Source organism: Labrus bergylta, chromosome 8 (assembly GCF_963930695.1).
Source record: "Labrus bergylta chromosome 8, fLabBer1.1, whole genome shotgun sequence".
Classification (NCBI taxonomy): domain Eukaryota; kingdom Metazoa; phylum Chordata; class Actinopteri; order Labriformes; family Labridae; genus Labrus; species Labrus bergylta.
In genome coordinates, this window is record NC_089202.1 from 23,443,326 (window position 1) to 23,467,520 (window position 24,195).

Below are 24,195 nucleotides of genomic sequence, written 5' to 3' on the forward strand. Positions count from 1 at the left end.
AACTAAAGGCTCACCTGTCCAAGAGCGTGCACGCACACACACTCACACTCACACTCACGCTCACAGTCACACAGAAATGTGGGAGAAAAGACAGCCACGTTTGCTTCGAGTATTAAAGCATGACAAGACATTGGAACGAGATGCTCAGGAGAAATTTCCTGTCCTGTTTTCTTTGGCCGCTACTTAATATGCACTCACATCACAGAAACAAAGGAAGACAGTTCAAGAAAAAAAAGATGTGGAAAGACTAAAGCTGTGTTCAGAACAACAAAGAGAAGCACATTTACGCAATGCATCACTCACGCAGCGGCTCACAGTCGATCCTGTGATCCGTTCAGATGGACGAGAGTGTTTAGGGAACGAGGAGCTGCAGAGTTTTAAATTTGATGCGAGCAGTAACTGGGAGCCAGCGGAGGGAGAAGAACAGCATTTTGCATCAGTTAAACTTTCCATTCTTGCAGAGGGTCTGTTCATCTGTCTCTGTTAGATGGTCCCACTGAGTTGAACAAGCAATATGTTGTCTGCAGTCCGGCTTCAAACAGCAATTTGAACTGAAAGTATTCTTATTTTGTACAAACTCGATTAGCAATGAGTGACATTCAAGGACGAATGTGCGACATTTCTCACAAATAAATCATAACTCCAGTCTATCCTGTGTAAATGTGTCTCTGAGTCGAGTCATGACTGTCTACAATGAGTGGGAAGCTCGAGTCCCGCTGGCTGTGTTGTTGTCAGAGCCAACGTAATGTGAAGCTACGAGCTAACTAAAGAGCGCTAACATTGGCATATTAACACAACAATGCAGGACACAGGTGATTGCAGCCCGAGCAAAGGAACTCGAGTGTAGATGGGTCGGAGGTGTGTCTCTGGAGGAGAGCGGAGGCTTCAGTATGGAGGAGGCGTGGCCAAACAGCAGTTTGTTTTGGTTTCATGCTGGTGCTCAAGGTCGACATCTACTGGATCAAAAAGTCGCACATTCTTCCTTTAAACGAAGATAAATTGACAAATTTGTTATGCCGATTTGCAAAGACAAATCAAAATCCATGCTATGATATGTCCGTCCACAGATAACAAGCAAACAATGCTTTATTCTGAAAAGAGTTCACTTCTCATTCAAGCTTGGAACCACTGTTGAGAGGCAACCAAGACACAGGATCATGCTAACGAGGAGTTTTGAGGCGTCCAGCGCAAATTCCTGCACATATGAACTGTCTTTGCATGTTGTACAAACTTAAACTTTATTTTAGACTGGAACACTTGTCATGAATGTATTCATTGCTAAATGGACATTCAGGTTTGCTTGCCAGCAGCAGCATTGGTGTAGCAGAGATCAGTGAGAGGATAGGTGTGTTTTAATGGACCGCCATGATGTGAGAATGAGCTGTGATTGATGCGTGTGTGATTGGAAGCAGTGATTGGATCATCTGGCTTCCTTTTGGTGTGAATACACCCAATCAGAGCTTACCTTTGACTGCTGGAGCTGGATGCCGTAGAGGAGAATATTCTGGAGCTTGGCTGCTGAGGCGAGCTCCATGAGGACATCAGGCTCCACTTTTCCCCCGCTGATAGACGACTCACCTGAACAGCTCAAATGCACCTTAAAAAACAAAAGACGGCACATCAGAAAACACAAGAAAAAATCCTCTAACAGAAGAAGCAATCATGCTCTTGTTTGGAGCAGTTAGAGCCCATTGTTCAAGCTGTCGTTCCAACATGTTGAAACTCAAAGGCCGGTTTTTTTAAGAGGATCTGGGAGGCATGAGCTTCTGCTGTGCTGACAGTAAACAGAGGTAGGATGATAATGGAGATGTATGATTTTCTTATTCAGTTGTAAGTCTTTAGGGCCTCTGCGGTTTTCACTTTCTCCAATTAGAGCAGAATAATTCAGACACATTACGTTTGTCATCCTCTTCATCCACAGCTAAGCCAATTTCCAAAACTGTCCCCGACAGAAACTTCACTCGTGATTTAGTAACAGCAATTATTTTCTCATACAGCTTTAAAGACCTGTGGCAGGGAGTCAGAGACGTCGGGAGAATCACTTCAAATGTGTTAAGACATCTGCTCCGATCCTGCGATCACTAATACTTGAATATCCATCAAACGTTTGCTGTCGTCGGGCAGTGATGACTTCAGCACATCAGCAGGTGTTAAACATCGGCCTGCTGAAACTCTGATGCCTCAGGGAAACTTATGACGATATGATAACTGAGATTCAAATTCAAACTCTCTTTCTTTCTTCTTTTTTAACACAAAGCTTTGAAAGGCCTCAGAGGTCAACAGCTTAACAAATACAACCCCTCCCATCCTGTTTATCTTCAGACACCCAAAATGTTTTAAAGGTCACATATTTTGTAAAATCCACTTCGCCATGTTTCTCTATCACTAATATGTGTCTCTAGTCTGTCTACAAACCCCCCAACGATGAGAAAAGTCCATCCTGTCCGTCTTTTACCTGCTCCACTTTTCAGAAAATGTGTGCTCAAACAGCCTGTTTGGGGATTTTCCCTTCATGACATCACAAAGGGCAGTAACCCCTCCCCCAGGTGGGTGACACTCCCACAGCTAGGTGTTTGTTCTGCCCTCTGAGTCTGTCTTCTCACTGTAAACAATAGGACATGGAGTGAGAAAGCCCGAGACACCCAAGGCCTTCCAGAGAGGGGGTGTGGTCAGACACAGCTCATTTACATATTTAAAGGTACAGACACAGAAACAGCCTGATCTGAGCAGGGCTAAAATAGAGAGGTTTATAGGCATGATCAAATACAGGATCAGAGTGGATTTAGAACAAGAAACTTCACACACATGTTTTGGGGAGCTCTGAGACTTATTTACACTGGTTGAAGAGGAGGAGGATATGTGACCTTTAACATGCGTTGCCAGGTAAACAAATCTCAAAAACTAGTCTGAAGTGACTGTTTCCAACAGTCAACAGGGAGAGTTACAGTGATTACTAGCCTGGTGTCGCTAAGTTTCTGTGGGAAGGGACGAGGACGTGGAAGGTTAGTCTGATATTCAAACATTAATTTTCAACAAGCTACTCATGCAAATGTATTTGAGCTGCCCTCTTAAACCACTCATGTCGACCTTTCCCCGATATTCCAGGTCTAATCTGCAGAGGTCTAAAGACAACTATATAGCTATTTAAAATACCTCAAGATGTCTTTAAGACAACAACTAAAACATGATTACAAAAAAATGTTTGCAGTGTTTTAAAGCATCAGCAGTCAATGTCAAGTTTGGGACGTTGGCGTTTGGGCGGCAATAGCCTCGTGGTGATGTCACGCCGCACATGTACAGAGGCTATAGTCCTCATGACAGCAGTCATGCTGCATGTCCCCCACTCTCTCTCCTCCCAACGTTTCCTGTCTCTCTTCAGCCAATTCAGACTTAAGCAGTGTGTTTATTGTGACTGCTCAAATCCCCATAACGATGGAATTGTGATTAATGGCGTCAGAGTTACAACATATAATTTAAACCTCAATCAGAGAACATTTTCTTTGGTGATTTTATTCCAAAAAATACAACTGAAACAGTCATCAGTGACAGATTTATGGTGCTAAACATCACGAGACATAAGGTGGTAATATCAACAACATGGGGTTCCCCTCTTTGAATACATGGCTCAGGGCTATAGCACCTCATTTTCACAGACTGTTTCAAACAGTGACCTTCAGTCTGCTTCCCTGCCCTCCAGGCTACCACCTACACCTCAAACTCGGTTACCCCCTCCGCTGATCACTACCATGTGAGTCAACCTGTGATAAATAACAGCCTGTGTGAGTGTAATCTCACAACTCGCTGAGAATAGAAAGGAGGGTAACCAGATAACTTTGGTGCTGAACTCAGCCTGGTTTCTCACAACCGTGAAACTCAGAGGCCGAGTTCAGACACGTTTAAATGTGACCATGAAATCTGCTCAGACAGGAGGGGACCTGCAGACTCTGTGGGATCAGTTATATTTAGATATGGGGCGGCAGTAGCTCAGCATGTAGGGACCTGGGTTGGGAACCAGAGGGTCACCGGTTCTAAACTGAAGTCCCTACAGACGCAGAGCAAGTGTGGAACGTGGTCTCGTAGCTGGAGAGGTGCGAGTTCACTTCCAGAGCACTGCCGAGGTGCCCTTGAGCAAGACACGGCATGTATATTTCAGCCTGTGTGTGTGTGGCATCGCTCACTAAAGCCCCATTTCCAACAAGCAGTCCAGTCCAGTTCAGTTCGGTACGGTACCCATTTATTGGCGTTTCCACTGTCAAAAGTTGGGAATGGTTCCAAAATAAGGGATCCGTCCCATCCTACTTTTTTGGTACCCTTCTGTTGGGGTGCCAATGGTACAGATCCGACACTAATGGGTCCCTTTTGTTTACTGTTTCCCCGTTCTTCTACTTGAACGTTTAACTGAATTAATAGCGGGCTACACTGTGTTGGGCTGCTATGATGTCACACTATTACATAGCTGACGCTGCTATCTCCATCTGGCTTACACTCCGCTTACCAAATAAGGGTACGGTTTGGCTGTGGAAATGCAAACAAGATCAGGGTTTACCGTACCGAACTGGACCCAACTGTACTGAACCAAACCAGACCGCTTGGTGGAAACGGGGCTTAACAGAGCGTAAAAGTAAATTCTGCTCGTGGGATTAATAAAGGATGTCTTCTTTCCTCGAAGGAAAATGTGATTATCAGCAGAGGGTTTAAAACAAAAACACATACAAAAAGACACAGGAGAGTGCAAAACACCCCGATCGATACAACCAAGAAAATAAATGTAAACTATTCATTAAACAATCAACTGGAATGGTAGAAATGATCACTTTGATTATCATCAGGCTCTGTAACACGTGGAGCATCTGATGGAGACAGTGGGAGCTGTGGGAAACTGGTTTTGTTTTGGTGAGGCAGGGAGTCAATCCCACCAAAGCCCAGCTTCAGACTGTGTGTTTACACTTATGAATGGACGTGTGTGTGCATGTGGGTGTGTGCTACAGGCTTTATTGAAAACCTCAGCGGAGTGATGCAGCGTGACATCTGCACTGATTCGAGCCTCGTCGGCCTCTGCAGGTTTATCTCTCTCTCGTTACCTGGCGCTGCTTTGCCACTCGATCCGTGTTGGTTGAAGAGGTCAACATTCCAAACTGAAAGAGGGTAAACAGGCTTTTTCCACAAACATCTAAATGTTTCTTGGAGCAGATTTGATCCAGTTTGTTTAGGTTTACTCTCCCTGTGAGCGTTTAGGTCAGTGTTTCTCTGGAAGTGGCGGACGTCGATGTTTGAACAGCGAGCTGCGGCGCTCTCCTGGGAGGTGTAGGGTTTCCAAACAGCTACAGAGCTCATCGAGGGACCTGAGGAGGGCTTCAGGTGACGTTTTAACTACTGTAGTGTCAAAAAAACAAAGAAAAGAAAAAAGGTTTGGCTCACGGTGTAGTTCATGTACTTGGGAGAAACTGAAACCGTCCTGCGCCAGATGTCTGTATTCAGCAACGTGTAAAGAAGAGTTCATTCAAAGTGTGGGAAATGATACTGAGACATGTTAACTCTCAGAACACAAAGACCTGCAGGAGCCCTTTACACACTGACGGACTTCTGAGCAGATTTCAATGAGACACGAGTACGACTAAAAACGTGAGGGGGGAGGTTCAATCACATTAAACTTTAAAAAAACTTTTGTTTTTGCAAAAAGATAAAGGTTTGGTTTGTGACAATTCTGGCGCCCCCTGTTGACTGCTGAACCCTCTGCTGTTTCTACAGCGTAATTAAAGGGATACTTCACCCATTTGCATTAAGCTTTGTATCATTAGAAACCTGGTAGTATTTTTGAGTGGTCGTGCATGCCGCCCTCATCTTCCCCTGAGATGGGAAATCTTTGTATTTCTGAGTCTGAAAAGGAGCTTCCTGTGACGTAAAATGACGATTTTTGCGTCACTGGAAGCTGCTGCGGTTAGCTATGCTATGCTAACAGGGTCTACAGAGAAAGCTGATAATATTTAGATTTAGATAAAAATCTAAATATAGCGGCGAGATGGCGGTCTTGTGTTTTGGTTGGCCGCCGGGCGCTGGCCACCGCTGCCAGCTCAGCAGCCGAGACATATGGACTGACTGCCTGTGGGATTTGGTGTCTTTCATCCACATGAGCCAAAAAGACACTTTCTGCCTTTTCTCGGCCAAGAAGGCACCAACTTCAAAATTGATTGAAGAATAAATTGAACCACATTAATCTGATACTGGTGTCAGTAAAGACCCTCATTTCAGCCTCTGCTTGAAACATTTTGTTTCGTCAGCTGTGTTTTTAAGGCCCGCCTCCCCTTGTGCCCACTTTCTTCTGATTGGCCAGCTCCCTGGAAGCCTTCCAGGTGGGCAGAACACTGCAGGGCTGCCAGCTTGGTTTCATATCGGGGAACCATCTTGTGATTTGCAGAACAAACCGTTTAGAGGCCTCTGCAGAATCATCCTGGGATTAAGTGGAGCAGGCAAAAGACAGAGAGGATGGACTTTTCTCATCATTGGGGGGGTTTGTAGACAGACTAGGGACACATATTAGTTTTCATGGTAAAGTGCATTTAGCCCCATATGTGACCTTTAAACGAAGGCTTCTGTGTCTGCACGTGAACTCACCCAAATGACGACCACCGGGTGGAGAAGAGCCCGATCCGCTGCCTCCAAATCTCCCAGTAAGGCCTCTACTTCAGACAGGCAAGAACAATTGACCTGGAGACCAAGGAAATGAAAAACCAGATAAGACGTTTTTACATAAGAGAACATTTTCCCATGATGAACACAAAGATAAGAATTATGCTAGAAGCTTTCAGAAAATCTAGACCCTCTTTTCACCAGAAGTGATCATGAATATTTACATTGACGTGTTTTTATTTCTCAGAGGAGTTCTGCTTAAAATTGGGACTCACAGAAACCCGGATAAAGTTCCACTCCTTTAACAGATAGCTGGCGTTTTCCCCCATCAGATCTGGGATGACCTCCAGCTCCTGCAGGACACAGATACACAGATATCCTGATGTTGAATATTCTGTTCTGCTTGTTACAGGATCCTGAGTGATTACATTTAAAAAGGAAAAGCTGCTTCTCATACATCTGATGTCAAATGACTGATTGACTGCACTGCTCAAAGGTCAGGAGCCTTCTGGTTTTTGTTTCAGCCACTTCTTCAATCAGTTAGAGTGCGAGTGCACCCGCTTGTTTCTCTGTCATGAACAATTTAATGGATACAAAAAAAATCAGCCAGCCTCCTTCTAACTTTAGATTCTGGTCCTGAATGCTCTGGATTTCTTTGGACCAGAGAAGGTAGGCGGTTTTAAGGCACCCCCACACAGCCGTTTTGGACGCCCCTCGGTTTGCCAGACATGAGAGCAGTTATCAGGTCAAACCAACAGGTGTTGCAGCGATGGAAGCGGGCAAGAGAACTGGTTCAGATAGAAGTGATTGTACCCGACCTAAAAAGCCTCTGCATGTTTCTAATAAGCTCCACGAGCAGAAACGTGCTCAAACTAGGATCAATGTTGGAGATGCTTTTGAAAAATGGAGAGAGGTTAGAACACAGAAAGGTTTACAGACCGATGCAGAGCTGGCTAAACACTGAAGCTTCAGTGTCCACCACATGGCAACCTGTGTGAGCATCGACTCTAGAGAGGAGGCGGCGGGGGGAGACAGATCTCTCCAATGTTTAGAATTTGACCTGCAGTACCCATTTTAAACACTAGGTGTCAGAGTTACATATTGCTCCTTTAATAACTTTAGAAATGTTGTAATGTTAAGCCTTTTTTTGGTAAGGCTACTTAGAACAGTGGTTCTCAACTGTCGGGCCGGGACCCAAGAGAGGGTGGCAGAGCTGTTTTCAGGGTCATGAAGGCGTGCCTGGAAAAAATTTGGCTCCATGAGGCGCTTTTGAAGCGTGTCACATGTTTTGCACCAACTGAGGTCCTAACGGTACAATCTTTCATTAAATAAATCTTACTGGTTAAAGAATATTAGAGATTTGGTCGCCATTATTCTTGAAAGAGTTTGTGGTGGGTCCTGTCTTTAGAGGTCAGAACAGGCTGGAAAATTCTGTCAAATGCTAAATTTGGAGACAGCTATCGAACACTGTGCAGCTTGAAGATCATCACACTGCAAGTCACAGATCCTAAAATGGTAAAAGTTTAATTGCTCAGGACATTTTGGTCCTGATCTTTCCATTCAGTTTCAGACCTTGGCACCTGAGTGACATCAGGCAACTGGATAGCACGACATACCCACCATGTCCGCTTGACATTCTTCTTGTTGTTCAAACTGTAATTGTAGCCGGGTCCTACAATTTCACACACGCAGGAAATAAACACAGAAATAAACATCCACAGTCTGTGTTTGGCACTGAGGTACAGTTGCTGTACACATTGAAATAACAAAATGTAATTGGAAATGTGAAATGGATATGGGAAACACATGTCAGAGGGTTAATTGGTCTTGAAAGATAACTGCCCGTGGCTTCAGGAGGAAAATCATTTCAGTCTGAAATGTAGATTTGCAGGGTTTAAGATATTTGACATGATCTAAACCAGGTTGGGCATGAAATCCCAGAGAAGGAATGTTTATTTAAATTTAGGTATGGCCTGGAGAGCCGAGAAGCCACGGAGACTAAACCACTGAGGACACAAGAAAAACAGAGTTTGAGAGCTCAGCACAGCAGAGAGCTACGCACTCCAATGGATTTAATAAGGTGTGAAAGTATATTTTAGTGAGGATGCAGAATGTCATTAAGATTTACTTTAAGGTCCAATATGTAAGTAGTAAGTATAGTAAGTGACCTTACTTTATGATCAGACATTAAGGAAACATGTTATGTTAAAGTGCTGGCTTCTCTGACAACAATGCTAAGTTTGGATTCTGATGCAAAATCCTGCAGTTCCTTGAGTGTCCACTAGAGGCTGGCTGCAGAAGCACAGGAAGTCACATACACACCCATTCTAAAAAGCCTGTTTTTACAGCAGAAATGAACATGTTGACATCCTGGTTCCAAAACCCAAATAGGTCTGATTTTGTTTTTTTTTGTATGTGTGACAATAAAAAATATGATAAACTCATTTCATGTTTGAGAGCCAGAAGTTTTGTGACAACCACTGCAATGCTTTGAGCTGGACCCTACTGTGCTCGTGGAGATGCTGGTTGGTCTAATGTTTGTTCTCTAGTTTTTAAGAATGAATGTGTGTATTTGTGAGATAATGAACAGGGTGTTCCTGAAAACAACGGCATTGTGTTCACTGAATCACCCCTGGAAGAATAAACAAAAATGTTCTTCCCACCGGACGTTGGTGTTTCCAGGAGATTCACTTTTGTATTTATTCTAAAACAACTGAACTTTTCTGTTTGAGCCTGATTTAAACTGCATCAAATGGATCTATCCGATAACATCCTGCTGAGAGAATCCCTTAATCACTTTGTCTTCCTCTCACTCACTGCCAAATCACACACACACACACACACACACACACACACACACACACACACACACACACACACACACACACACACACACACACACACACACACACACACACACACACACACACACACACACACACACACACACACACACACACACACACACACACACACACACACACACACACACACACACACACAGTCAGTTTTCTGCTGAGCTTGGACGGCTCAGCCTAGCTTATCCTGGTATTAGATTCGAGCAGTGGCGCTGGGACAAAGGTAATTCTTCTTCTGCTCCGTCCAACTTTGCCTTTCATCCCCCCCCCCCCTCCGTTCTTCCTCCCTGCAGAACTCCCTGAAAAGGATGTATCCGTTTCAGAACACGCGTACCGGAAAAAGCCCCACCGGCCCCACCGGCCACCTGAGCACAGAAGGGAACGGCTCCAATCAGCCTTTCCAAAAAGACTGACACCGACCCCATCTGTCTCTGGGGCCCCGTCCAACACTGGACAGGCAGATCCGCTCCTTTGACATGATCTGATGAAGGACTTGGAGCGGTTTTAATGGGGGATGGACTAAACTGATCACAGTGGGACGTGGAAAAAGATAAAGTGGTGTGTTCTGCCGCCGTCAACAGCCACACTCAGGGGATACATACACGTCAGGAGGACCCTGGAAACACGTTTCTGTAAATGAAGCCATGTGTGGGCCATTTGTCAGCCCGTCTGTCTTTGTGGAGATTACTACAAGGTGATGGGTTTAAAACATAAGCACATAAAATCTGTGTTACTACAATTGTGATAAACTGATATTCCAACTACGATTTCAATACACAAGAATGAGTAAATGTTGCAGTAAGAAATGAAAATTTCAATAAGCCCGGCACCAACACGGCCCATGTTCTAGTGTTTTTCGACTTTTATTGAAGAGATAGGACAGTGGCTAAAGTCAGAAATCAGGGATAGAGCGAGTAGGGGATGACACGTGGAAAAGGAGCCACATGTCGATTCAAACCGGGGCCGCCCGCTTGGACGATTATAGCCTCTGTACATTGGGTGCGCTCACTATCGACTAAGCTACATGGGCCCTAACATGCCAAATTCAAACTTTCCCTAATATCACAAACCATATCATCAAATAAAGAAAAAACATTTTTTGCACCAGGCTGTGTACATGTTTATTTCTGCATGGGTGTTAATGGGACTTCCTTGGCTTTTAGAGCCAGCCTCAAGTGGACAATTGAGGAACTGCAGTTTTTTTTTTGCATGGTAATAGAGATGCACTGATCCACTTTTTTTCAGTTCTGATCCAATTCCAATACATACATATGTACCAATACTGATACTGATTCCAATATTTTTATATCTTAACAAATAATGTTATTGTTGTTGTTGGTATTATGTGTAAGGCTACACAAAGCTGTAGTAAACCCAATATTGTTTTGTGCTGTCTTCAAATACAAACAGGAAGCAGCAAAAACCGTCAGGTATTTTAAATTATATCTTTTAAACTGAAGTGTAGGAGTTGTACTTTTTTTGTGCCTTAATTGGAGTGATAGGACAGTGGATAGAGTTGGAAATCAGGTAGAGAGAGAGTAGGGAACGACACGCAGGAAAGGAGCCACAGGTGGGACTCGAACCCGGGCCGGGCCGCCCGCCCAGAGGACCACAGCCTCCACACACATGGGGCGCACTCACCAACCACTGCACCACCAGCTCCCCAAGAAACTGTACCTTTGATCGCATAGAAGGAGCTGCTCTATCTCGTCTAAACGTCGTCATGGAGACGATTGGTGGACACTTCTGACAGGTCAGTCTGAACGTCTTCAAAAAGAGACTGAGCAAACTGAGAATGTTTGAATTGCCCAACCATATTTCTTGATCTGTGACGTGGAACGGCGCCGTCAGTCCGATATCCGATATGTAAAGTATTTCAATATCGGACCCGATATCGATATAAAAGATTTCATCTCTAATCTGTCACCACTTGGTCCAGAGTAGGCCAGTTGCTTTGTTCCACTTCTTGCTGCTTGCAGAATTGCTATCGACTTCCTACTCTACACTTCCCTCTCTACTGTACTGAACAATAACAACAACAAGTGTGAAGACAGTTGAATCGACATATCTCGACAAACATGCAGACAGAGATTTCTTCCCTCAGTAAGAAGTAGTTCTTGAGTTAGTGGTTACGTGGCTTGCTCGAGGGAAACCCAAAAGTTATCGAGAAGAAAAAGAGCCTTTCACATATGGAACTTCGATGTGGTCACTGCTGTCTCATTGAATATCTCAAACTGTCACTCACTTACAGGTTTTGCATATGGATATTGTTTTCCATTGTCTATTAGGAGCAATCTTACAAATTAGACGGAGGATCTTTGCAACTTGGGAATCTCAATTGCCCAAAAGAAGATCAAGAGTGAAAGGGAGGGATTTGAGCTGTGGTGGAAACTGGGCCCTTGTCAAAACTGACTGTGCAGAAGTGGTAGACTGATGGGAAAGACGAGGTAAGACCCCATCAAGAAACACTCAATTAATCAAGCAAACTCCCTCGGTGCAGTAAAATATGACTGCCATCTAACTCTCCTGCATGGAGGGGAGGGACGGAGGGGTAAAATGAGGAGGAGGAAAAGCTGCAGAGATTGGATGTCCCAGACGAGCGAGATCAGAGGCCTGACCACAGATGGTAGGTTTCACCACCGGGGCCACCCAGGCGGAGCTCACATTGAGTTTGTGGGGGGATTTGAGGTGAAGGGATGGTTGAGAAGATAAAGGAAAACAAAAATGCCAAGCCCATAGGATAATTTTTTTTTTTTAAAAGCTGTCATCAACATAACCGACATGTTAATCAGCTGTAACTGTACCATTCTTACCGTGTCGAGAGCTCCCGCAGCCTTCTGCAGAGCGCCAGCCAGCGTCGCAGCATGTGCAGATCCACCTGTGATGATACAGGCCGACTGTGAAAGAGCGTCTGAAGGAGGGAGACGGATGACTCGTGTTAGACTCCGGTGGTAATCAGTTGTTTTGAATTATACCAAAAGGGTGAAAATGAAGGCTTCTCCAAAAGGGGACAGCTCCGTGTCCAATCACATGTAACTCTGAATCCATATTTGGAGAGGATGTTCTCAGAAGGTTATTATTATTTCTCTGACTTTGATAACTGATGGAAATATAGAACCAACAATTTAAATACCAGTCAGTTGGAGTTACCACAAACACACTTTTTACCAAGACACACAATGTAACAGGCACGCACGCACACACAGATTCTGAAACACTCGACAGTTCATCACACTGACAGACGTGAGAACTTTCTTCCACGTCTCACACTGCTGTGGAACAGAATTCATTGTGTGTCAACACACAATGAATTCATTCACATCCCGGTCTCTGGGAGTTCTCACTGCGCTCCTCATCAAACAGGTAATTGTTGGTCCAGGTGTTTAAAGGCTGAAATATGTGTCTGTGTTTATTTCTCTGATTGTGAAATTCTCCCTTGTCCTGACTTGCTGTGCGTAGTTCTCGCAGGCCGACGAAGCTGAACAATGGTTCAAAGACTCGCTCAGAGTTTGTTCTATTCATCTCCAACTCTTCACTCAGACAAGAACTCTTCATTTCCCCCCGTCTGAGACGACCGTCAACCTTTTGTCTCGACATTCATGCTTCATGTGTGCATACAGAAAAGTCCACAACGCACAGTACATACAGGAAACGACGGGATTCTGCATACACACCTTTGATAATGGACTCAGCCGCCGCCAGATCTCGTTTGTAAGTCACCTGGAGGACAAAACAACTTTTTTTTCCATGAACCAGTTCAGACAAATTAGAAAAGGATTATAGAATTATTGGGACAAACTGATGGTTTCAGTTTTAAGGACATTTAAATTAAATTCACAGCAGTGTCCCATCAGAAACCGTTTCAGAAGCCCTACTCAGCCCTTTCAAGCCGGGATATTTACGCCTCCAGTGACTTGTCGTCTTCAATCAGAATGTCGTGTAGGTTCCCTGGGATTGTTGGTCGGCCTGCTGCTATGGACCCAGAGACTAAACTTGAGTTTAGAAAACAGGATGGGTTCTATTTATAAACAGTAAAAAAAAACATGGACGTAGTTTCAGTGATGTCACCCATTGGTTTTTGATGCCTACATGAGGACGGCCACCATATTTGAAATTCTGTCTCGCACTAACTTTTGGTCAACTTAGAAACAGACAAAGAGGTGGAGCTGGGCAGGTCTTATGGTGAATTCCATTTAGCAAGTAACACGTTCCAGTTGCCTGTTGGCAACAAGTCAGAGGAGCAACATGGGCGCCTCCGGGAGTAACACATCCACAGATACAACTTGTACAATACTTTTGATGTGATTGATTTAATTACACAAATAGAGGACTAAGCTGCTAATAAACTCAATGGAAAGAGCTTAAAAGATGCATGTAGCAGCCATGTTGGATTTGAACTCCGGCTACTGAAAGTTCCCAGAGTCCAAATTCTTTCAAGACTTTACCCAGTCCAAATTCTAACTTCAGGGGGGCTTTCCTGATGACGCTTCAGACTTCTGAAGTCAAATCGAACGCATCATCAAGCTTCCTGTCTAACAGCCACAACGCCTGTCAGTCACATATCTACTATGAGTCTGCAGGGCTCATGTTTTGCATCAAAAACGCAACTTTCATTTTATTATCCCTTTTATGGACCAAACTGGCTGATCCTGAGAGATTCACTACTATCCCTCTCCAGCTTAATCGCTCATAAATAAGAGACACCTGACCTTTGGCTCGGCGTCATGGCTTTATATATCACAATCAAAGGTTGGGTAACTGAGGCATTATTTCTGGAAACAAAAGCCGTAATCTAAATGTCGTTCTTCTGCTCTTTCAGCACAATAAACTAAATTCTTTCCAGATACATTTTTTATCAGGCTGGAGACCGAAAACCGAAAACCTCAGCACATAAAACCATCGATCTTCATGGGAAGATAATATTTAATTGAACTTGGAGTCTTTATGTTATCTGAGTGATTAATCAAAGAGTTATACAATCTCACAGAGGGTTGAGTGCACAACTCCGTTCACTAAACTCCACATACTAATCCTGGACGTCACATTCAATATTTACGTGCGTTTCAGTATTTGCCAGAAAAACCTCCTTTTCAATCCATCAGCTTTCTTTGTGCCCACGTGATAAATCTGCACGCTGGCATGTGAAGCTGCGCGAGTCAAAATGTCAAGAGTATCTACAATCTTCAACCCACACCAGGCCCCTGGCGAGCTCACCTTCCACAGCGTTGGCGGCCCCTGGATGAGCTTGGCGTTGGTGCCACAGTACTGCAGAGCCAGATGGAGACACTCGGTGCCAAACTCAAAGTCTGACTCAGTGCACTGCAGGCAGAGGGGACACAGGGGAGAGGAAAGTCAATCACTAACACTTCATTTAAAAGTAGATTTAGGTCACATTTAGATGAAACGTTCACTTGCCATGTCAGCACCTTTACCAGGTTGTTTCTGAGGGTGCACTCACACACTAGACAATCTGTACCGTGCACAAGCATGTGTGCCCCCAAAAGTCCAGTTTCTTTGACTTGTGTGCGGGCAGCGTTCCATGATCAAGCACGGTACACTTTCTTGGACCTTGCACGGATGGAAGAGGTTTGCTTCGGCATGGGACGGTTGCTCAAGCACTGGTTGCTCAAGCACGGGTACAAAACGTGGACAGGACGTGTAAACAACCCAAGCCTTCCATTGTTGAGTTGTCTGGATGTATCCGACTAAAATGACTCCAAATATGCCACAAAGTCAGTGAAGTTGTAATCATATTCTCGGACACGCACTTGACTGTGCATCACCTGTTTTTATTTGTCTGCCTGTCTTGTAAACTGAGCACGCTTCATAATCAAGAACAGACATACCTGTGTTGTATTACAACGTTAGGTAACCGTGCTCAGGCCCGGTTAGTCCTGGAGCAGTGTGAGTGCAGGCCAGCGGGGGAATGGGGAGGTGGGGGGAGTCATGCTTCAGCACGGTAAGGGGCAACTGGTTCTAGTTTGAGTGCGCTGTAAGTACAGCAGTGATTTCAGCTAAATGCTTACTGGATGTCTTGCTGTAGATTTGAGACTTTTTTTTGTACGATTTGTTTTTGGGCTTTTTGTGCCTTTATTGGAGAGACAGGAAAGGGGACAGAGAGCGTGGGGAATGACATGCGATAAAGGAGCCACGGGTCGGATTTGAACCCCGGGTGCAAGCCTGGAGGACCACAGCCTCCATACATGGGGTGCGCGCCCCAACAGCACCCCACATTTAAGACATTTGAGAGCTACAAGAGAAGTCTAATATGGAACATAAATGTGCTAAAGATTCTTCTAAATAAATGTTTTGGATTTTACATTTTTTCTGTGCGGTCTGATTTACAACGTGTTGGAGAAGGCGCTTCTTTCTGTCCAAGTATTCCTGAGATCATTTTTGGTTTTGTCCAACATTTGGATCTTTCCCCGACAGATTCTCTTCTTCAACCTGATCTGTCTGCAGATATTTCACTAAACTATCTGAAACATTTCAAATACCGTCTCAGGACATGACCCTGCTGTCATATTTCAGCAAACACTTGAGATAAAACTGTTTTCTTTGGATGATGGACCGAGTGTCCTGTAACACTCTCATCTTTATGAATTAAGAGCTTTGATTTCATCTGCTCGTAAGAAATGTTCCCACACTGTTCTATACGATTTGATTCACTTTCTTGTTGAACTGCAGAAATGTTGGCTTGTGCAAGAAGAGGCAAATAGTAATCTCAGGGCCTGATTCTTTCAGCTTCACTTTATTCAACATCGGTTCATTTCGATAAACTTCCTTCAACTAAAAATAAATCTGACCACATCAGCAGGAGAATTCAGTTTGATGAGCAAAACATTTAAATGTAAAAGCTGTGCCCTAGTGTTGAAATGTAGACCACACTAATCGAGACCAAGACCATAAATATCACTGAAAAATCATCATCTTCTGTGCAGTAGGCGGGTCACTAATTTAGACCATAACACCGGTATGTGTATTTCTTTGGACCAGAGAAGGTAGGCGGTTTTAAGGCGACCCCCACACGGCCGTTTTGGACACCCCTTGGTTTGCCAGATATGAGAGCAGTTATCAGGTCAAACCAACAGGTGTTGCAGCGATGGAAGCGGGCAAGAGAAGTGGTTCAGCTAGAAGTGATTGTACCCGACCTAAAAAGCCTCTGCATGTTTCTAATAAGCTCCACGAGCAGAAACGTGCTCAAACTAGGATCAATATTGGAGATGCTTTTGAAAAATGGAGAGAGGTTAGAACGCTGAAAGGTTTACAGACCGATGCGGAGCTGGCTAAACACTGAAGCTTCAGTGTCTACCACATGGTGACCTGGGTGAGCATCGACTCTAGAGAGGAGGGGGCGGGGGGAGACAGCTCTCTACAATGTTTTTAATGTGTACTGCAGTACCCATTTTAAACACTAGGTGTCAGAGTTACATACTGCTCCTTTAATGTATTGAAAACATTGTGTGCTCTGATTCTAAGCTGGGAAAGCTCCGTCTGTGGAGTTCTGTGTTAAGACGATGAGCTCATTCAGTTTAAAAAGCAGTTTGAACTACAAACACACGCTCCTGCTACCTGAGAATACATCTGGGCAATATTTTACCAACTTATAAAAGCGATGTGGGTCTTTTATTCAATGGAACATTAGAGAGAAATTACAGCAAAAAAGTGTTCTCGCTCTGAGGTAATTTAACCTTCAGCATTTTCTGCTGGTACAAAAGCTTCCACAGGGGACTGGATAAAGTGTCTCCCCCCTTTTGTCTTTTCAGCCCTAAGTTCTTCTGCTCTCAATGGATGTCAAGCTACAAATGTGCAGCTCTCAAGAGATTTTTCATGAGTATGTCCTACAGTGCTAACCTGACACTTTCCCAATCTTTTCAAAGGTTGGAGAAGAGGAGAACAACAGAAGAGGAGAGAGAGGGGGACGCAACCCCAACCTCCCCCTTCTCCAGCGACCTCCCAAGTTTGTCCTAATTTTTGCAACTTAACTGGCCCTGACACAGCCTCACAAATATGAGCTCATTTTCTGAAAAGGCCAACACCAAAGCCAGCCGGGCTCCCAGAGCAATCTGAGGATTCACATGTGCCAGGAATAAAAATAACCGGAGCTCCAGTTTGGAGGCATATTTTTGCTCTTAGCTCAAAGTTTGCCTGCGTCCTTCAAAAAAGCCTGGCAATCAGAAGAAGCGTCTAATGAAGTAAAAGCTGAAAAAGCAAACTGAAAGTGTCTGAAAAATAAACAAGGTCAACCTCTTCAACTCAAAGCTGGCTCAGATCATCCCGCCAAGTCAGAGCAATGAGCCTCCGCTGTCAGAAAAGACTCAACACATTTACGGCTCACGTCAGAGAGGAGCCATTCTTTCCAATTTTCAGGTACGCATATTAAAAGGCACTCAACTGCTGAGACTATTCATCTTCATCCACCTAAATGTGCCGTTTAGCTTCAGCCCTCTTATACTATTTTTCCAAATGTTCACTTTTGTTCCACAGACTGATCTGCTGCAGTGTGGCAGAATATATTAATGTCTCATTTCTTTCCCAGATGCAGCAGAGACAGAGTGAAAGTGATAGCACCAATGCCGCCGCCTCCTCCTCACAGTGAAGACCTGCAGGTTGCTGCACATCATCTGAACAATGAGCGACTGTGAAGGCTCGTTATGATGTACGACAATCAGAAACGCCTTTGTCTTCTAAGTAGTGTCATTTTTAGAGAGTGAATCTCAACCTGACATGTCATTTTATAAGATTTAAGAGGTTCTTGTAAGGCCACAATCAACATCAGAATCAAAGAGCAGATCCCTTCAGGACTTGATTTGTACATCCCAGAATACATGTTACTTTAACAAATGTGGCTTTTGGGGAAACAACACTTAATCAGAGTCAGAAAGCTTTTAGAGTAATCCTGAAGAATCACATCCCTACATTTTCTCTGATGAGCCATCTCGTGTTAAGGTAAGAGACAGTACCCTCTGATAGGCTTGATAGATGACATCATACGTGAACCCCTGAGGCATCTCGCTGGCTCTGTACTTGGCTCGCTCCAGAGAATGATCCAGGTAACCCTCAGCCGTGGTGGCTATGACCGTGGACACAAGGGGGCGGATAGCTCCTGCTGCCTGGATGGAGGAGAAAAGAGTCCATTTGTAGTGTTTGCAATTAGAAATAACTTTAAAATTCCCTGAGTAAGACTTCAGTAAGATGCAAGTAAAAATCAAGACCTAGACACCCAATATTTGGTATTGTCCTGTTTTTAAAGGACCACTCAGTAAGATGTGTAGTAGTGAGTGACCTTACTATATGATCAGACATTATGGAAACATGCTATGTTGAAGTGCTGGCTTCTCTGACAAAAATGCAGCAGCCAGTATGTCCTCCTTCTAACTTTAGATTCTGGTCCTGAATGCTCTGGATTTGTTTGGACCAGAGAGGGTAGGCGGTTTTAAGGCTCCCTCACACGGCGGTTTTGGACACCCCTTGGTTTGCCAGATATGAGAGCAGTTATCAGGTCAACAGGTGTTGCAGCGATGGAAGCGGGCAAGAGAAGTGGTTCAGCTAGAAGTGATTGTACCCGACCTAAAAAGCCTCTGCATGTTTCTAATAAGCTCCACGAGCAGAAACGTGCTCAAACTAGGATCAATGTTGGAGATGCTTTTGAAAAAATGGAGAGAGGTTAGAACACAGAAAGGTTTACAGACCGATGCAGAGCTGGCTAAACACTGAAGCTTCAGTGTCCACCACATGGTAACCTGTGTGAGCATCGACTCTAGAGAGGAGGGGACGGGGGGAGACAGCTCTCTACAATGTTTTTAATGTGTACTGCAGTACCCATTTTAAACACTAGGTGACAGAGTTACATACTGCTCCTTTAACCACCTAAAATTGCAAGCAAACTCCGGCACATTGTCTAAATTGTTTAAAGACGTTGGAAACGTTTTTTGAGCAATTTAAACGATGTCACCTCCTCTGCACTCTGTCTATTTATTTTTTTTTGTCTTTTATGCCTTTATTTAGTTTAGGTTGCGCTATTAATGGAGGCTAGAGTCTTCCAGGCGGACGGACCAGGTTCGAGTCAGACATGTGGCTCCTTTCCCACATTTCATTACCAAATCTCTCTTCAGATTCCCTTTCTCTCTGTTGACTGTCCTATCTGAATAAAGATATAAAATAAATCTTGTAAAATAAAAGTATTTGAATTACTAGCTCAACATACACTCAATATTTTTAATGACGGCATTTATCCCTGATCAAAAATAAACTTTGATCACAGAGAAGCCACATGACAGAGTACCAACGAATCCATAAATCTGAGGGAAACATCTTGCAAATGAAAGGAAAGCAAACAGATGTTCTGCGTGTTACACATGGCGTTAGAACCCAAATGAATCTGCTGCCTGGTGGTTCTGTCGTGAGCGTGGACACGAGCAGGATAACGAAGACCAGACCGCCTGCTGTGAGAGTTCATCACCAAGCACACACACTCAGAAACACGCCATGAACGTTGGTCTCACGTCAGGGAGCGCTCGCTTTATTTCACAACCTGTGTGACCTGCAGTTAGCGGCGTCTCAGCCATGAATCATTATGAGAGTTAATCGCCGAGCGTGTTGTCACAGCGGCTGTGACTACAGCCCGAATGTGTTCCATCCATCAGCAATCGAATAAACGCTTACACCAGGAGCGATGGAGCCGTCGGCTTGATAAACAGTTTATGAAAAGATGGACGGAGAACGGGTGCAAAAGGGAGGAGGGAAAGTTACGATCATGAGAAGTGTTTGTCGTCTTTGGTCTGAACTCGAATGGAAAACTTGACTTGGTCTTATTTTTAGCGTTTGTTTTTGTTCAAACTGCACAGTTTGAAAAATGAGCCACAGGCCACACACACTAAACACACGTGTTGCGTTTGGTAACCTGTCATCCCACCAGGTGAAAATCTAACTGTGATAGATCTGTTTACTCTCTGTGTTGTAACGGGCTGGGCACTGGTTTTCAGCTGCAGTTGAATTAAAAAGCTCCAGTTCATTGAATCTGCTGTGTGGCATTCTTCCTCCAGATTGGGAGGATTACATTTTATCTCTTTAATGTAGTTCTCTTGGAAATGGAACCAGAATACCTTTATTGTCATTACACAAGTACAACGATATTGGAAGGAGAGGCCACTCTTACTTTTGGAGCTTCAGAAGCAAGTTTAAAATACTAAACCCTAAACAACTAAAAGAAGCAGTCTCATTTCTCCTGAATCGACGATGCACAAACTGTACAAATCTCTGTATCAATGTAGTTATTTGGAGCTTAAGGTCACATTCTGCAAAATCCTCTTCACCATGTTCCTCTAACACTAATATGTGTCTCTAGTCTGTCTACAAACCCCCCAATGATGAGAAAAGTCCATCCTCTCCGTCTGTTGCCTGCTCCACTTTTCAGAAAATGTGTGCTCAAACAGGCTGTTTGGAGATTTTCCCTTCATGACATCACAAAGGGCAGTAACCCCTCCCCCAGGTGGGTGACACTCCCACAGCTAGGTGTTTGTTCTGCCCTCTGAGTCTGCCTTCTCACCGTAAACAATAGGACATGGAGCGAGAAAGCCTGAGAACACCCAAGCCCTTCCAGAGAGGGGGCGTGGTCAGACACAGCTCATTTACATATTTAAAGGTACAGACACAGAAACAGCCTGTTCTGAGCAGGGCTAAAATAGAGGGGTTTATAGACATGATCAAATACAGGACACTTCACAGACATGTTTTAGGGAGCTCTGAGACTTATTTAAACTGGTTGAAAAAGAGGAGAATATGTGACCTTTCAAATTAAATTGATATTGATCGGTAGATGAACTGTATTGATCTGAAACTGGAAAACAATGGACTTGATAATTAGGATTTCACGATTTGGAGATCTGGGCTTCTAAAGAGCATTATACTTCTGTAGCTTTGCCTACGCCATCTTGAGCATAACATACTTGTACATCTTTGTCTGTGTAGCTCTGCAATACTCCGACTACAAACACTCGGTGGCAGAGCAATCAGGGAGGAAACCAGGCCCTCCAAGCATGAAAAATATAAACCTGAGGAAATAAATACTTGACAGGCCTAAATGAGAATGGCTAAATCATTTAAAGGACATGCATTCATCATACTGACCCCTTGTTCTTTGGCAGCCATGGTGATCTTGTAAAGGAAGTCCTCCTCCACAAAAGGCCTCACCGCATCGTGGATGATGACCACCTTTGGTCGGTCTCCTGCTGCCGCCTCCCCCTCCGCCTCGCCCCCCAGGGCCAGGACTCCGTTCCATATGGACCTGTGACGAGTGGAGCCGCCTGGCACCACTCGAACCTTCCTGTGTTGAAAGCGCTGGATGATGTCCGTCATCAGGTCCATGTGTTCTTTGGCTACAACGACTACAATGCTCTGGATCCATGACAACCTGCAAGAACGCAGCAGTCACTCAGTTATGCCCGTTTAGTCACAGGCGTCATCAGAAAGCCCAGAGAAGATAGGAAGATCATAACATTCACCCACGCTCCTTATATGAGGAGCATTCCCCAAAATCATGAACCATTTTGGTTTATGAAATATATTAAAACCCTGGCTTATCATTATACTAAATTATAATTTTACATTTTAAATGCTGACTGTGATGTTGTCAAGGACTACAGGCGCTCTCCTGGTTTCCTGCTGTGCTTGAATGTTGTGTTGTTTGTCATAACGTTCTTTCTGTCTTGTTCTTGTGAAGCCAAAGACAATTTTCCACTTTGTGGACAAATAAAGTTCTATTCTATTCTATTCCTTTAGTTCATGACCAAAACCTGCAGTATGTAAATTATGTTGGTCTCTCAATTAATGTATGAAGAGCTTTGGTTTGACTTTTTCTGTGCAAAACAAGATAAGTGAAAATCTTTGTAATAACATGGTGCTGTAGCTTTTATTTTAGAGTCTCTTGGTGTAAGGCTTGTGTGGAAAATGTTAGAAATCCCTTAAATATAAAGTACGGCGGCCCTGAAGGTTGACTAAATGCAAGTATCTCAGCAGTATCTCAGTCCATAGGGACTTGTTTTGGGAACCGGAGGGTCACCGGATCAAGTCTCGATGCGGACCATAATATGGTAGTTGGTCTGGTAGCTGGAGAGGTGCCAGGGCACTTCCTGAATACTGCCGAGGTGTCCTTGAGCAAGGCACCGAACCCCTAACAGCTCTGGTGCGCTCCCTGCGTAGCAGCCTCACTCTGGCATCTCTCCATTAATGCACGTCCACAGGTCCTGTTTGTGCATGTGTGTGTATTTCGGGCTCATGTGTGTGAGAAGCAGTTCTCTCAGTAACAGAGTATAACCCAGAATTTCCCCTCTGGGATTGATAAAGTATATAAAATTATAATAAAAACAAAAAAAAAAGCCATTAAGCATAAAAACAGTGTCATGAAATGTTACATTTTTATTGCTTTCTGTGAAAAGTTTTTGCAGTTGACCTTTAGGGGCCACCATAAAGAAAGACTGCTGGGAATATTAAACTGTTAAAATGGTTTGTGCATCAATGAAAGAAAGAAAATTGACTCGTCAGGTATTTAATTTGCAGGATTACACAGGTATTCCCATCTGGTTACTTCATAAATTCCTTCATGGAAATTTTTCCACAAGAAAATGAAAAGGCAGTCATTAAGTTTTACCTGTCATTTTGTATTAAAGTTCAAAAGCTAAATGTATATTGTGCACAGACCTTCATATTTACAGTTTATGGCAGACACACACCGGAAGTGGAATACCTGACTGTGTGGATGCAGTTTGTCAGCCTCCCTGACAGAATCAAAATAAACACAAACTGAGATTTAAGTCTCTTTCTGCATCAGTCTTTTCCTACCTCTCGAAAGTCTGGACAGTGTAGCTAATGAGCGGTCGCCCCAGAAACGAGCAAAACTGTTTCGGTGTCTGCAGCCCGGTTCTCTCTCCTGTTCCACCCGCAGGAAGAACCACGGACACCGGGAAGTCCACGCTGCGTTCCGCCGGCTCGTGGTCGCTCTTCCCGGCTTCTCGAGTTGGGAAAATCCCCGGATGAGCGGGCCTGTCCGGGCCACAGTTATCGCTCTGCATGTTACCTCAAATATTTTGGTTAAACTCCATAAATTCGTGGACGGAAGAGTGTGGTGTCACGGAAGGTTATTCCCTAAACATGTCCAAACGTGGATGGAGAATTTTGTATCAACGCTGTCAAGTATTAACTTGTAAAACATGTACATCCGGTAAGCTCTTTCAAAATAAACAACCCGTATTTTGGTTGGACTTCACATAGACTTCACCAGAAAATGAAGTGAAGCTTAATATTAGGCTTGCAAATCTGAATTAATGAACATTTTACTCTGTAACATGTCTGTAGTGAAACCATTTTGCAATATCTTTGTTTTTTTATGGCCTAAAAAAAACAAATGAGACCATCAGCAACAATGTTATTTTGATACCTTTAACTTCTGCCTCAGGGTAGATAAGCAGGCTGCAGAAAAAAGCCTTTTTTAACATTGTCCACAGCAAAAATGGAAAGAAACTATAATACACCTGTGATTTATTGCTGCAACGAGGACCTTTTTCACTCTGACTTTACCCAGACTTTTTCCTCATAGCCGCCTGGTACATTTCCCATATGAAGTCACGGTGAGCTGATGTAAAAACACAACAGGAAATATTCCGGAAAATGTACAGCGAGTGAGCTGGAGGGGAGAAGTTGGGAATACTCTACG

The 24,195-nt window shown here is 43.9% G+C and overlaps 1 protein-coding gene across 2 annotated transcripts in view; it reads right to left on the bottom strand.

Annotated features, from left to right (window-relative positions):
• Window positions 1-23,695, bottom strand: part of crppa (CDP-L-ribitol pyrophosphorylase A) — a 41,564-nt gene extending 17,869 nt beyond the window's left edge. The window contains exons 1-9 of one of the 2 annotated variants that reach the window (XM_020657847.3): window positions 23,325-23,693; window positions 21,615-21,897; window positions 18,449-18,598; window positions 14,700-14,804; window positions 13,160-13,205; window positions 12,299-12,396; window positions 6,903-6,980; window positions 6,613-6,705; window positions 1,466-1,597 (exon numbers count right to left, since the gene is read on the bottom strand). In XM_020657847.3, the coding sequence (XP_020513503.2) occupies window positions 1,466-1,597; window positions 6,613-6,705; window positions 6,903-6,980; window positions 12,299-12,396; window positions 13,160-13,205; window positions 14,700-14,804; window positions 18,449-18,598; window positions 21,615-21,897; window positions 23,325-23,554 (1,215 nt within the window). In that variant the 5' untranslated portion in view covers window positions 23,555-23,693. Of the gene's footprint in view, window positions 1-1,465; window positions 1,598-6,612; window positions 6,706-6,902; window positions 6,981-12,298; window positions 12,397-13,159; window positions 13,206-14,699; window positions 14,805-18,448; window positions 18,599-21,614; window positions 21,898-23,324 lie in introns of both variants that reach the window. The other variant, XM_065958217.1, reaches the window with a different exon arrangement.
• Between the last annotated feature and the right edge of the window lie 500 nt (window positions 23,696-24,195).